This window comes from Mus pahari, chromosome 1, assembly GCF_900095145.1.
Source record: "Mus pahari chromosome 1, PAHARI_EIJ_v1.1, whole genome shotgun sequence".
In the NCBI taxonomy this organism is placed as follows: Eukaryota; Metazoa; Chordata; class Mammalia; order Rodentia; family Muridae; genus Mus; species Mus pahari.
This window is the reverse complement of record NC_034590.1, coordinates 145747344-145760100: the sequence shown is the minus strand read 5'-3', so window position 1 is coordinate 145760100 and position 12757 is coordinate 145747344. Positions and strand designations below refer to the sequence as shown.

At 41.9% G+C, this 12757-nt stretch overlaps 1 protein-coding gene across 1 annotated transcript in view; it reads right to left on the bottom strand.

Moving 5' to 3' along the window:
* Positions 1-12757, bottom strand: part of Fas (Fas cell surface death receptor) — a 30940-nt gene that overhangs the window by 9032 nt on the left and 9151 nt on the right. The window contains exons 2-3 of the mRNA XM_029536417.1: positions 5295-5573; positions 3517-3584 (exon numbers count right to left, since the gene is read on the bottom strand). Of these exons, the coding sequence (XP_029392277.1) occupies positions 3517-3584; positions 5295-5573 (347 nt within the window). The remainder of the gene's footprint in view (positions 1-3516; positions 3585-5294; positions 5574-12757) is intronic.

Below are 12757 nucleotides of genomic sequence, written 5' to 3'. Positions count from 1 at the left end.
AGGAAGGAAGGAAGGAAGGAAGGAAGGAAGGAAGGAAGGAAGGAAGGAAGGAACAAAGGAAGGAAGGAATTGGATTTCTGGAGTCGGGGCAGTCTCCAAGTTAACAGTAGGCAAAGAATGTAAGGATGATAACAAAGAATCAGGAGACATTGTGTTAGGCTGATTATGTGCAAATGCAATGTAAAAGACAAACAGCTCTTTGGGAAAAAACTCATATCCAGAGCTATCAGGGAGAGATTCCCTCTTGCCCCTCACCACCTGTGACACTCAGCAGCTCACCCACTACATCTCGACTGGGCAGCACAGTAGTGCTGACCCACGATGTGGGGGTTACAGGTGAGGGAGAGTGTGCCTGTGGGAGAAGCAGCCCTGTCTCTTGTCTGCTGTGTGGTGCCTTCAACAAAGGAGAGATCCCCCCTCCCTTTTGCCCAGACCCTGGGGGCAGGCTGAAGAGCTGGACCCCAACAGGATCACAAGAGAAGATCTGTCCCTGCCCTTCCCCTGCTGCCGCCCTTGGGAGAGCCAGCCCTGCACCTTGCCTGGGCAATACAAGAGAGCTGGCCCTGGGTGTGGGAGATGCAGGTGAGCCACCCGGCCCTGAGGGTGTGAGTGGAGGAGAGCCAGTTCTACCTCTTGTCTGCTGTGGTGGCACAGATGAGGGAAAGACACCCTCTTCCATTCCCTTGTCTGTCACCATCTAAGGCAGACAGGAGACCTCGCCCAGGATTATGAGAGCGGGAGAACTGGCCATATCCCTCACTAAGGGCAACTCTTGGGAGAGTAGGCCATGCACCTCTCCTGGGCAGCAGAGTACAGCTGAGCCAGGCCTGAGGGTGTGAGAACATGCGAGCTGTCAAGCTGACCAGCTTGGGCCCAGATCAGGGTCTTTGCATTGGCCCACCCCCACATCCATCCCATGGATGAACTGTTAGAGTACATGAAGGGGCTAGTCTTACAGACCCCAAACTACAGTGTCTCCACGATACAGGGCAACAACAGGATATCCGAGGAGTCGCAGTGAGGTTCCAGTACTGACAGAGTAGGAGAAGCCAAAGGCCTCCTACCACACCAATGAGTCATTGGAATGAACTTTTGCAAAGAAAGCAGTGTGGACAAGAGGGAACACTGTGGGATACATTAACACTACAGCTTCCACAAGAAGATTGTTTCTCACGCCCTGGAGGTTACAAGGGTAGAAGGTAGATATGAGGGAAGGGGGAGGGGCCTCAGAGCCAGACAGCCCTACAGTAGTATTTTGCAGGGGGGCAGAACAGAGGAGGCACTGCGTTTCCTGCAGGCGGCATGGCACTACTGTTTAAGGGAACTGAAATATCTCCCGAGCTAGGTGGTAGAACATGCCTAGCTTTATATGGATACAATTAACCACAGATTCTTTTCTCTAAAGTACACAATCCAAATTTACAAAAATACAAAAGGATAAGTGGTTATTTCCCCGAACATAAGGTTTCAAAATGCATCATTTTCTGATAGTCACACACATATTTATTGCAGATAATTTGGAAAAGGTAGGAAAATATTATAAGTTCCTACATAGCAATTGCCTTGATATATTTATTGTCTAATTTTGTTGCATTTCTATGTATACAAATAAACCAAAAAATATATACCATATATACATATATAAATACATACACATATATATGCATACATACATGTATAGAAGCAACAGATAAGTGGGTGTGTATATATACATACATACATGTATAGAAGCAACAGAAAAGTGTATGTATATATACATACATGTATAGAAGCAATAGATAAGTGTGTGTGTAAATATATATATATATATACATGTATAGAAGCAACAGATAAGTGTGTGTATATATACGTACGTACATACATATATAGAAACAACAGATAAGTATGTGTATATACATACATACATATATAGAAGGAACAAATAAGTGTGTGTATATATACATACATGTATAGTTGCAACAGATAAGTATGTATATACATACACACATACATATACATATAGAAGCAACAAATAAGTGTGTATATATGTGTGTATAAATAAGAAATGCACTGTTGAATTCATCCTTCTGGATATCAAGATGTGATAAAGACTTTTCAAATATTTAATTTTTATTTATTTTTTAAAGTTTTGTATATGTATACAGTGTATCTTAATTAGAAACATCATAAATGGGACCTCATGAAACTGAAAAGTTTCTGTAAGGCAAAGGACACTGTCAATTGGACAAAGCAGCAACTTACAGAATAGGAAACTATTTTTACCAACTCCAAATCAAATAGAAGTCTAATATCCAAAACATATAAAGAATTTAAGAAACTAGATATAAAAAAAACCCTCCAACTAATCCAATTTCAAGTGGGACACAGATCTAAACAGAGAATTATCAACACAGGAATCTCAAATGGTTGAAAAACACTTAAGTAAATCTTTATCAATCTTAGCCATCAGGGAAATGAAAATAAAAACTACTTTGTGATTCCATCTTACATCCCTCAGAATGGCTAAGATCAACAGCACAAGTGAGAGCTCATGCTGGTGAGGTGAGGAGCAAGGGGAACACTTTTCCATTGCTGGCGGGAGTGCAAACTTGTACAGCCACTACAGAAATCAATATGGCAGGTCTTCAGAAAATCGGGAACCAATCCACCTCAAGATCCAGTTACACCACTCTTGCTCTACCCAGACAAAGCTCCAGGCCACCAGGAGGACACTTGCTCACCTATGTTCACTGCAGCTTTATTTGTAATAGCCAGTAAACAACCTCGGTGTCCATCAATAGAGGAATGGAAAAAGAAAGATGTGGCAGTGTACACAACGGAGTAGTACTCAGCTGTCAAAACTTCTGGCTTGAAATTTGTGAGCAAATGGATGGAACTAGAAAAACATCATCCCGAGTGAGGTAACCCAGACCCAGAAACACAAATATGTATTCACTTATAATTGAATATTACCTATTGATTAAATGATAATCAAGCTACAGTTCACAGACCCAGAGACGTTAGTTAAAGAGGAGGCCTCTAGGGGCAGATATATGGATCTTCCTGCAAAGGGGAAATAGAATATATTTTGCAGGTGGACTGGGATGGGTGGGGATGGGAGTGCAAGGTATCAGGTTAGAGATGGGGAGGGATGGAGGGAGAGAGTTTGGGGAGAGAGAGCTGGAATTGGTGGACATTTTGGGGCGATGTGGAAACTTAGTGCAATGGACTCTTGCTGGAATCTATGAGGGTGATTTTAGTGAGGGCTCCAAGGAATGGAGGAATCAGAGTCAGAACTGGCCAACTTTTCTAGCCAGGCAAAGCTTCCAGTGGTGGAACTGGGTTGCATCCTGTTGAATTGTTGGCTGAGGGGGTCCTGTGGGAATTCCTAAGCAACCCAGACTGATGCTAGAACAGAGGGTTGCTCTCCGAAAGCTGACAGGAGGGGGGGAGGGAATGGGGGTAAAGGGGTGGGGCTAACATTGCTGAGGACAACATCCACACAGCTCATTGAACATAGAGACATCAAGCTGGTACCTGTATGGGGCCTTCATCCCTACATCCTTACAGGCTGGTCTCTTTGGTGCAGGAAGGTACTCTGCAAGCTACGGAAAAGGAAACTGGACACCAACCCAACCACAAAGCTCTCGATTTACTTGTATCCTGCCTGCAAGATGTGCTGGGGCAGTGGTGGCACAGAACTTGTGGGAGTGGCCAGCCAATGTCTTTTCCCAATATTTGAAATTCACTAGGTTTTATCATCATTAATATCCTATGTTACTATCAGATCACCAATGCTGTAACAGACTTGAAACTAACTTAACTCTTGGTAAATGTAAAATTCAACCAGAGAGAAGACAGGTAGAGAGAGTTGTGGGTGCACGTGGCGTGGCATTTGGGATGTATTAGTGAAGAGACAGAGAAAAACCTTTAACACAGCCAGAATGCCAGCTTGCAATTGCTAGAAGAAATCATACAGCTAAGGACTGTGTTAGAAACATAAAAGAAAGGCTGAGGCACTTAGACTGTGGTTGATACAAACTATCCCAGGCTTCTATTACTCCAGAATTTACATGCCATACCCTACACTGTTGGGTATCAAATTGAAATGCCACATACACAATACTTGTAATTTTTAAGGCATTTCCAGATAAATTTATCCATTACTGTGTCAGCAAATAAAAAAAACATTGCTGGGTTCTCCACCCATGTTCCCTTCTCCTTCTTAAATGCATCCCACAATGGTGTGAAAGCATTCTCAGATCCAAACACCAGGCATAAAATTCCCCTTTTAAATGCAAACAAAACAAAATTAGAGTAAAACAAGGCAGAAGACAAAAGTCTTAGAGACCTTAATATGCAAAACACATTGCCTTCGTTTTAGTTTGTACTTTAAATTTTAAGCATAATGTATAGTTTGTACCAAACTTTCAAAGTATAAACACAGATTTTTAACTCATAGGCTAAATTGGTTGTCTGTGACAACTTTAAAAAAAAAAAAAAAAGCCAGTTGATGATTCCCAATTCCTGTTTGGAAAAGAATAACTGTTTAGGAACTTATGTAAAGTGGATTGTATTATAAGAAAAAAATTCCTGCTAGGCTTAGTAAAATTGTCTTTGTATGTGCATGACCTTAACCTGCTTTGCACTCGGAGTACCACAAGCCTGAGATGCTAATGATAAAACTTACAGAATCTTTTTGAAAGTCTATTGCCTGAGACCTATCAAACAAACCTATCTGCCAACTTCTTATCCTCCCAATGCATCCAAGACAGATAATTGTATGTGACTGTGGTCCACCCAAAAGGTGGAAACTAAGTTTACAGAATTACATTCCCCTTAGTCTCTCATTTCCTGATGCTTGAAAGAGTTCCAAACTGAAATTGATTTGCATTTCAAACCACTGATGTTTGAAAAACTGTTGGCTGCTGTTCACTGCTTTTCTGGTTCAGCTAGTTATTCAGCTGTAAAATGCAAATGTTTTTTTTTTTTTTTTTTTTTTTTTTTTTTGCAGGCTTCAGTGCCAGACCAGAGAATTTTAGAGACAGACTGAAGAGAAGAGCTAACACATACCCCTGAGGTTGCAAGTCCCTTGTTGAGGGAGCCCCCAAATTAGGCAGGCACACCATGGTCAGCTTTGAGATGGCTTAGGTTTTTTAATCCTCACAAATGAATTTTCCTTAGGTGGTGAGAAATAGAACTAAAGATGGATCTTCTCACTTCAGATTGTACCTCATCTGTAAATGATATTCTTTTATAAGCAAATATGATAAAGATGGAAAAAATGTGCTTGGAAAACAATTTTATAGTCCCCCTCCCACTTCTTTGTAATGCTCTACCCTATAGCACAGCCAATAGCTGTCCAACACACTCTTACATATAGGGCATCTCAATCCCTCACCCTGCTTCTCACGCTCATCTCTGGATGCTTCATGTGACCTACCAGGTTGGCATGGTTGACAGCAAAATGGGCCCCCTCGATATAATCCTTCTGTGCAGTTGTCAGTTTCACGAACCCTCCTCCTCAACTTTAAACCCTCAGAGATGCTATCAGTATCTTGAGTATGAACACTTAACTGTGAGCCAGCAAGCACCTGTAAAAGAGAAGCAGAATAAGGACGTTAGTGATTTCTGAACCAAGCAACGTGGGAAATACATGTCACACACCTGGAAGTGACTAGATCTGTGTACAGGCTAAACCAAGGCGTGCTGGTGGTTGCTAGGAGAGGAGTACCCTGTGGCTTGGCAGGTCCAACTGCACAATTTTCTAGCCCCCCACTAGAAACACAGCCCTGACTCTGCATGATTGTTCCATACATGGGTGGTGGAGGGGAGGTCTGAGAATCCATACTGCCTCCCAGTCTCCGATTCTTCATCTGAACAGTCGAAGACCCCCTGCCTCACAGGCCTGTAGTGGTAAATAAAATCATGCATGCAAAGCTCTCAGCACAATGCATGGTAGCAAGTAAAAATGTTTCCTGTGAGCTGTGGTATGGCTACTGTTATATTGATACTAAGTCCCCACCACAAAATAGAGGGGAAAACAAATCAAAGTAAACAGAGTTTGCAACCTAGTTTCTACCAAGAGTGACTGACTTTTCTGTGCCTTGGTTTCTTCACCTGTTAATGAGACAAGTATGTTCTGTCTTTACAGGTTAATCATGAAGATAAAAGTAGTCACTTAGGCCAGACTTGATTCTTTTGTAGAGTATGTCTGTGCTTCCCTCTTGCTACCCAGTCACAGAATCAATGTCTCACTGTTTCAAGGATATAGTAAAGTTCCCACTGAATCCTTAGAAATCTCTTCACCCTTGTGTGTGTGTGTGTGTGTGTGTGTGTGTGTGTGTGTGTATGTGTGTAAAATATTTCTTTTCTTTATGGAGAAAAAAAGTCTTTAAATCTATGTCTAATTCTTTTCTCCTGAAGACATAAACCCATAATCCCAAGCAAAATTGTCTCCAATTTATCTTTGCTAGCTATAGAGTTGGAGTTCTTTGGGAAAATAAGCAAAAAAAAAAAAAATGTACTAAAGCACATAGAGGTAACAGCTGCATGGTCCCTGTGTTGGGATTTCTCTTAGTACATTTTAGATCCTCTGTGGTAGCCACATTTTCTTCTAGGATAGATGTATTTTAGGATGCACCTCTGACATCCAGATTTCAAATAGGGAAAAGTGAGACTAAAATTTGAGGAAACATTTGACTTTTCTGGACTTTCTCACTAGAAAAAGGGACAGCTAGAATGTCTCTAAAGTTTTCCAGCTCTCAGTATAGTGTTCTTTCCCTGTACTCAGAGATGAATGAGCATAATGTAGAATAAGACTGACTTTCTGCACTTGAGCAATTATGTGTAAAGGACAAGAAGAAGATAATGAGAAGAACTGAGCCTAAGAATGCAAGTACCATACCAAAAAATGCCAGTATCATGTCAACTCAACCCAACAGACATTTGTTAAGCTATGTTCTGGTAACTATAAATACAATCAATTATTGATGGGAAGAAGGTAAGTTCCCAAAGGCAGACTTGCACATAAATGTGTGCTTTATAACAAGATAATATGCCGGGATGTTTCACATTTTATATTTGCATGGCCTTTTAGTTTTCCTTTTGTGGTGCTGGGAATTGAACTCAGGATCTCATGGAGTCTAGCAAGTTATCAGCCACCATGCTACACCCACAACCTATTGCTTTTAAAACACACTCAAATCTGTACTCTTTCCTTTAAGACATCTCTAACAGGGCAGCTTAAATAAACTATATTTATTAGCATCAACCTCTCTTTTCAGAATGGCAGTTTCTGTCCCTTGCTTTCTCAGCAGCAATAGATAGGGTACTGGTTCAGTTGACGTTGGGTCTTCTTTCAGATTGGATAGCCATCAGCTATGGTGACAGAACTGGGGGCACTAGGGGATAATAATTTATGGGGAAATATGCCCAACATGAATTGTTCAAATAAGAGAGGTTTTCACAAAAGCCATTTAAATTCTTATGGCTCTATATTCTATGGCTGTGTCAAAGTCCTGCTGGCCAATGCGGGATGAACTACACCACTTGACATTCTAGAAATTGGCAACACATGGAAATAAACTAGATCTGGGAGGTGGCCCAGTTGGTAAAGTGTTTGTGAGGCAAGCATGAAGACCTGAGTTCGATCCTTCAGAACCCTCATAAAAAACCAAGTGCCAGCACTGGGGAAAAAGAGGGAGACAGGGAAATTCCTGGGAGTGCAGTCTGGCCAACCTAATGACTCAGCAAGCTCCAGCTATATAACCATGGGAGGAAATAAAGAGACAAAGTTTGGAACAGAAACCGAAAGGAAAGGTCATCCAGTGACAGCCCCACCTGGGGATCCATCCCATATGCAGTTCCCAAACCCAGACATTATTGTGGATGCCAATGAGTGCTTGCTGACAGGAGCCTGATGTAGCTGTCTCCTGAGAGGCTCTGCCAGTGCCTGACAAATATAGAAGTGGAGGCTCACAGCTATCCAGTGGACTGAGCACAGGGTCCCCAATGGAGGAGGTAGAGAAAGGACCCAAGGAGCTGAAGGGGTTTGCAGCCCCATAGGAGAAACAACAATATGAACTAATCAGTACCATCAGAGCTCCCAGGGACTAAACCACCAAGCAAAGAGTACACAAGGAGGGATTCAAGGTGAAGGCTCTATGCCCCAGTGTAGGGAAATGCCAGGACAGGGAAGCAGGAGTGGGTGGGTTAGTGAGCAGTGGGAGAGGAATGGGATGGGGGGTTGGAGGGGAAGTGAGGATGGAGATAAAATTTGAAATGTAAATAAAGAAAACATCTAATAAAAGTAAAATAAGAAAAGAATGTATATATTCTATCTTTTGGAGCTTTCTAAAAGAAATGTACCTTTCTCCTCTACTTCATTCTGCTTTAATCTTAAAGTCCTGAACTGGAAGTCAAAACTCATCCAGGGAAGCCTGATAGTTCAGTGTTATAGCCCTAGTTACTCAGGCTAAGGCCACAAGTTCAAGTCTGCTGGTCTTCTAAGCAAGTTCCATGCCAGCCTAGCAACATAGGGGGACCATCTTAAAATAAAAAGATTACTTTCTTGTTTTATAAAGGAGCTCAAGGGTGTCACACTACCAAGAGTGCATGAGGCCCTACTTCCCCAGCACTGAAGACAAGGAAATATTATCTAAAATACGTCCAGAGTCGAGAAATATGAACTCTGTGGTCGAGAGGAGTGAAAAGACACAACCCAGCTGGTTTTATCCACCAGCAGCTGCCTTTCAGATGTGGTCTCACACACACTTCAGAGTTGATTTCTTCTGAAAATGTCCCTTACTTAACACAACCTCAGTGAATTGTGTCCGGTGTCAAAAAAGAGAGGCAAAACAAGCCACGCTCCACACAGTTTGCATTTAAAGAATTTTTTTATTATTAGTTTTCTTTCTTTCTCTTTCTTTCTTTTTTCATTCAGGCAGAAACAGGGACATTTCAACTATGATAGGGCAGGAAACCCACACAAAGCTAAATGTTCTGAGTGGGTGGTTGTTGTTTTGTTTTATTTGGGAAGCAGAATAAGCAGAAAATGAATTCATGACCAGAAAGTAGATAAAGTATGACCAAGGACAGGAGGGAAAAGAAGGGAGTGCAAGAGTTATTTAAATTCTGCCAAATAAACCCTTCTAAAGTCAGAGATGCCTTGATTGTACAATCTACTGAGAGAAGTATCAAATAAGCAAATATACTGTCAAGTACCTACTGTGTGTCAGGCGTGGTCTTGTAAATGCCTGAGAAAAACAGTGAAAAGATACATTTTCTCTTGTAGCATTGTGTATATATAAGTGCATGTATTTGTCACCACGGAAATGGAAATTTATCACAGGTGTGTGTATGTGTGCATGTGTGCATGTGTGTGCATGTGTATGTGTGTGTGTGTGTGTGTGTGTGTTAACACATTCACGCATGGCATGCAGATGGGGGGGTGTTTTAAGAATTGGCTGTGTCAGCCCTCAGATCAGATGGTACAGAGCATCAACCAGAAAATCTGCATCTCAAGTCCTAAGACAGACTGAGGATGGAAATCTTTCTTACTGAGGAAATGAACAGGCTAGTGTTTGTTTATTAAAGGATTCAGCCGACTGAATGGGGTGTATCTATACATAATATAGAGGATTATCATTTTTACTCATGGCATATCAATTTAAATTTTCATCTCAGGATACTTGCAGAGCGTCTGACCAAAACTCTGTGTGTGGGGTGACATAAAATATTAACCCTCTCCAGGGAGGAAATGCTTAATAAAGAAAGAAATGTAGCTAAGCAATGGTGGCACAGGCCTTTAACCCCAGCACTGACAGAGACAATTGGATCTCTGAGTTGGAGACCAAGTCAGATGGGTCTCAAACTGAGAAGGCAAAGTGATGAGAGGTCCCAATCCTAACCAAGAACTTATTTGCAATTGATACCCACTGGCAAAGGGAAAAATCAGTTTTCTAAAATAACGTGTTAGTGGGTATATCAACCAAAGGGTGGGTCCAATGCCAGAGAGTAGCTGACCAGCACAAAATGTTTGTATTTGTTTTGTTATGGCCTTATATTTCCTTTGGACATTTTTTCCTTTGGTCTTGTTTTTTGTTTTTTATTTTTGCTTATTTGTTTAGAATTTCATTTCCATGTTTCTGTGGGCCTTTTTTTTTTTAATGTTTGATTGTTGAGAGAGAGAAATTGTAGAGTTGGATGGATAGGGAGATGGGGAAGGCCTGGGAGAGGTTGGGTGAGTGGAAACATGGTCAAACATATTGTATGAAAGAGATACTGTTTTTAATTAAAAAAGAAGGCTATTAAGTTACAGAGCCTACGATATAAAAGGGAGAAGTGGGAGAGTCACTCTGGGGACTAGCTTTCTCAGGCTTCCGACCCACAAAGGGAATGAGAGCTTTGGCCCTCACAGTCACAGAGGGCATCTATATCTCTGTGCTGCACTCACACACAGCCTTGGAACATCATGGTTAGAAAGGAATCATGACATCTTCTCAGCTTCAAGCCAGATTTTAAAAATGGATCTCCTTCAGGCTAGAGAAGGGTCCACAGTTAAAATACATGCACTGTTTTCACAGAGGACCAGAGTTTGGTTCCCAGGAGCTAAGCCAGGCAGCTCACAACACCTTGTAACTTCAGTACCAGGAGATTTGCAACCCTCTCTAGCCTCTATGGGCACCCACACTCACATATACGTGTCCACGCAATACACACAATTAAAAATAAATCTTTATAAAGAGTATCTCTTTGAATCTTACACTACCTACAAATTTTAATCTGTAGTGTAATCTTCACTCCTGAAAATCAGAAATTTTGTTTCTTCTCTTTCATTTTCTGAATCTCTTGTGCCCATGTGATGTGAGAGCATCCATCATTATTTGCATGTTGCCTGTGATACTTGCCTGGCCCTTTTCAGTTCATTCACATTCACCACCTCTTCAGTTACAGTAAAGTACTCATGAGGACTCATTACTGACTTAGCTATAGTTGAAACTGAACACAACATTTGAGAAATGACTTTCCCAAAAGCCCAGATCTGAGAGCGCTTCACAAAGAACTCTAAATCAGCACTTCTGTTCCAAGCCTGCACTGGGCTCTGATGCGTGTTTGTAAGGATTTCCTTCATTGCTTTTGCTTCATTGAGAGACACTAATAATTGTTTTTAGATGATTCTGTACAAAAGTCAGCATGTTAGTTTTATGAGGAACCTTCAAAACAAAACACGCTTGGCATAAGGGAAGATTTCTGACAGGATTTCTCTCAGGTCCAGAAGTTGGGCTCAAGAACCTAGTCTAGGGTCGGAAAATGGAGGAGAGCCACAAAAGTTAGAGCTGTGGCTGGTTGGGATGGAAGGCTTGCCTGTCAACCTCAGTTTGCTGGTGCTCTCTCCAGGTGGGGCACCATTTGTATGATCAGCCATGGCTAAGATGTAGTGTGTCTGGTAGAGTTATGGATCTGTAACATAGATGCCTGAGTCTTCACATTTGTTCCTCTGGGATTCTCACAAGGAATGATTGTGGGTACCTGTCCCTGTTAACAGATTATGAGAAACAGATACCAGTGGGCATTTTTTTGGCCTGAAACCTAGTGAAGAAGTGCTTTTCAGAGCCACTCAAGTTACTAAACAGAAGACATGGTACAAGAATGAACACACCCAGGAGGACGGGCTCCTGTGCCATGGCTCCCTCTAGGACCAGCTCACCACATCTTCCCAGGACATGTCAGCACTCAAGAAGTAACAAGCCAGTGACAAGCCCAGTGACACCCAGGTGACTGAAATAAGCTACCTACTTAAAGACCTGAGCCTCCTGGTAAATATGGCTGGTGCCTGGAGATAAGTAGGGCAGTTGATCTTAAGGGCTGAACTAGATTTAAGAGAGAGAGAGAGAGAGAGAGAGAGAGAGAGAGAGAGAGACAGAGACAGAGACAGAGACAGAGACAGAGACAGAGACAGAGACACAGAGAGAGAAAGGAGAAAGGATGGAAGGAAAAAGGAAAGAAAGGGAGAAAGGAAGAAAGGGAGAAAAAGAAAAAGAGAGAGAGAACGGAAAGAAAGGAAAGAAAGGAAAAGGGACAGAAAGAAAAGAAAGAAGAGAGAAAAGAAAGAAATGAAGGGAGGAAAGAAAGAAGAAAGAAAGAAAGAAAGGAAAGAAAGAATGAAAGAAAGAAAGAAAGAAAGAAAGAAAGAAAGAAAGAAAGAAAGAAAGAAAGAAAGAAAGAAAGAAAGAATTGTCTTTTCTTCTCCCCTCAGGTTCAAAACAAACAGAAAAAGACTTTTTTTTTTTTTTTAAGTCGAAGGAGAAAAAATGGTTTTGGGTAGTGAAAATGTCAGCCCTGTAAATGGCAAGAATGAGTTGCTAGATGCCTGGCTCAGCCACACTCTTCCGCACTGTTCTGACACCAGCATAGACTGAAGGCAGACTGCAGTGACACAGTGTCTCAATAGTGACACAGTGACGCTTTGTCTCAATTGTGATCAGTAAAATCTTACTCCTAGCCAAGGCCACAAGGGTATCTTCTTCAGAAAGCCGGTAGTGCACAGTTACTGCAGAAAAACATCGCTATGCTATTGGTCTAGAAGCTGAGGAATTTGGAAGAAGGAAGGGGAAGGAGAGGAGGAGGAGGAGGAAGAGGAGGAGGAGAAAAAAGAGGAGGAGGAGAAAAAAGAAGAGGAGGAGAAGGAGGAGGAGGAGGAAGAGAAATAGGAAGAGGAAGAGGAGGAGGAAGAGGAGGAGGAGGAAGAGGAGAAGGAGGAGGAGGAGGAGGAGGA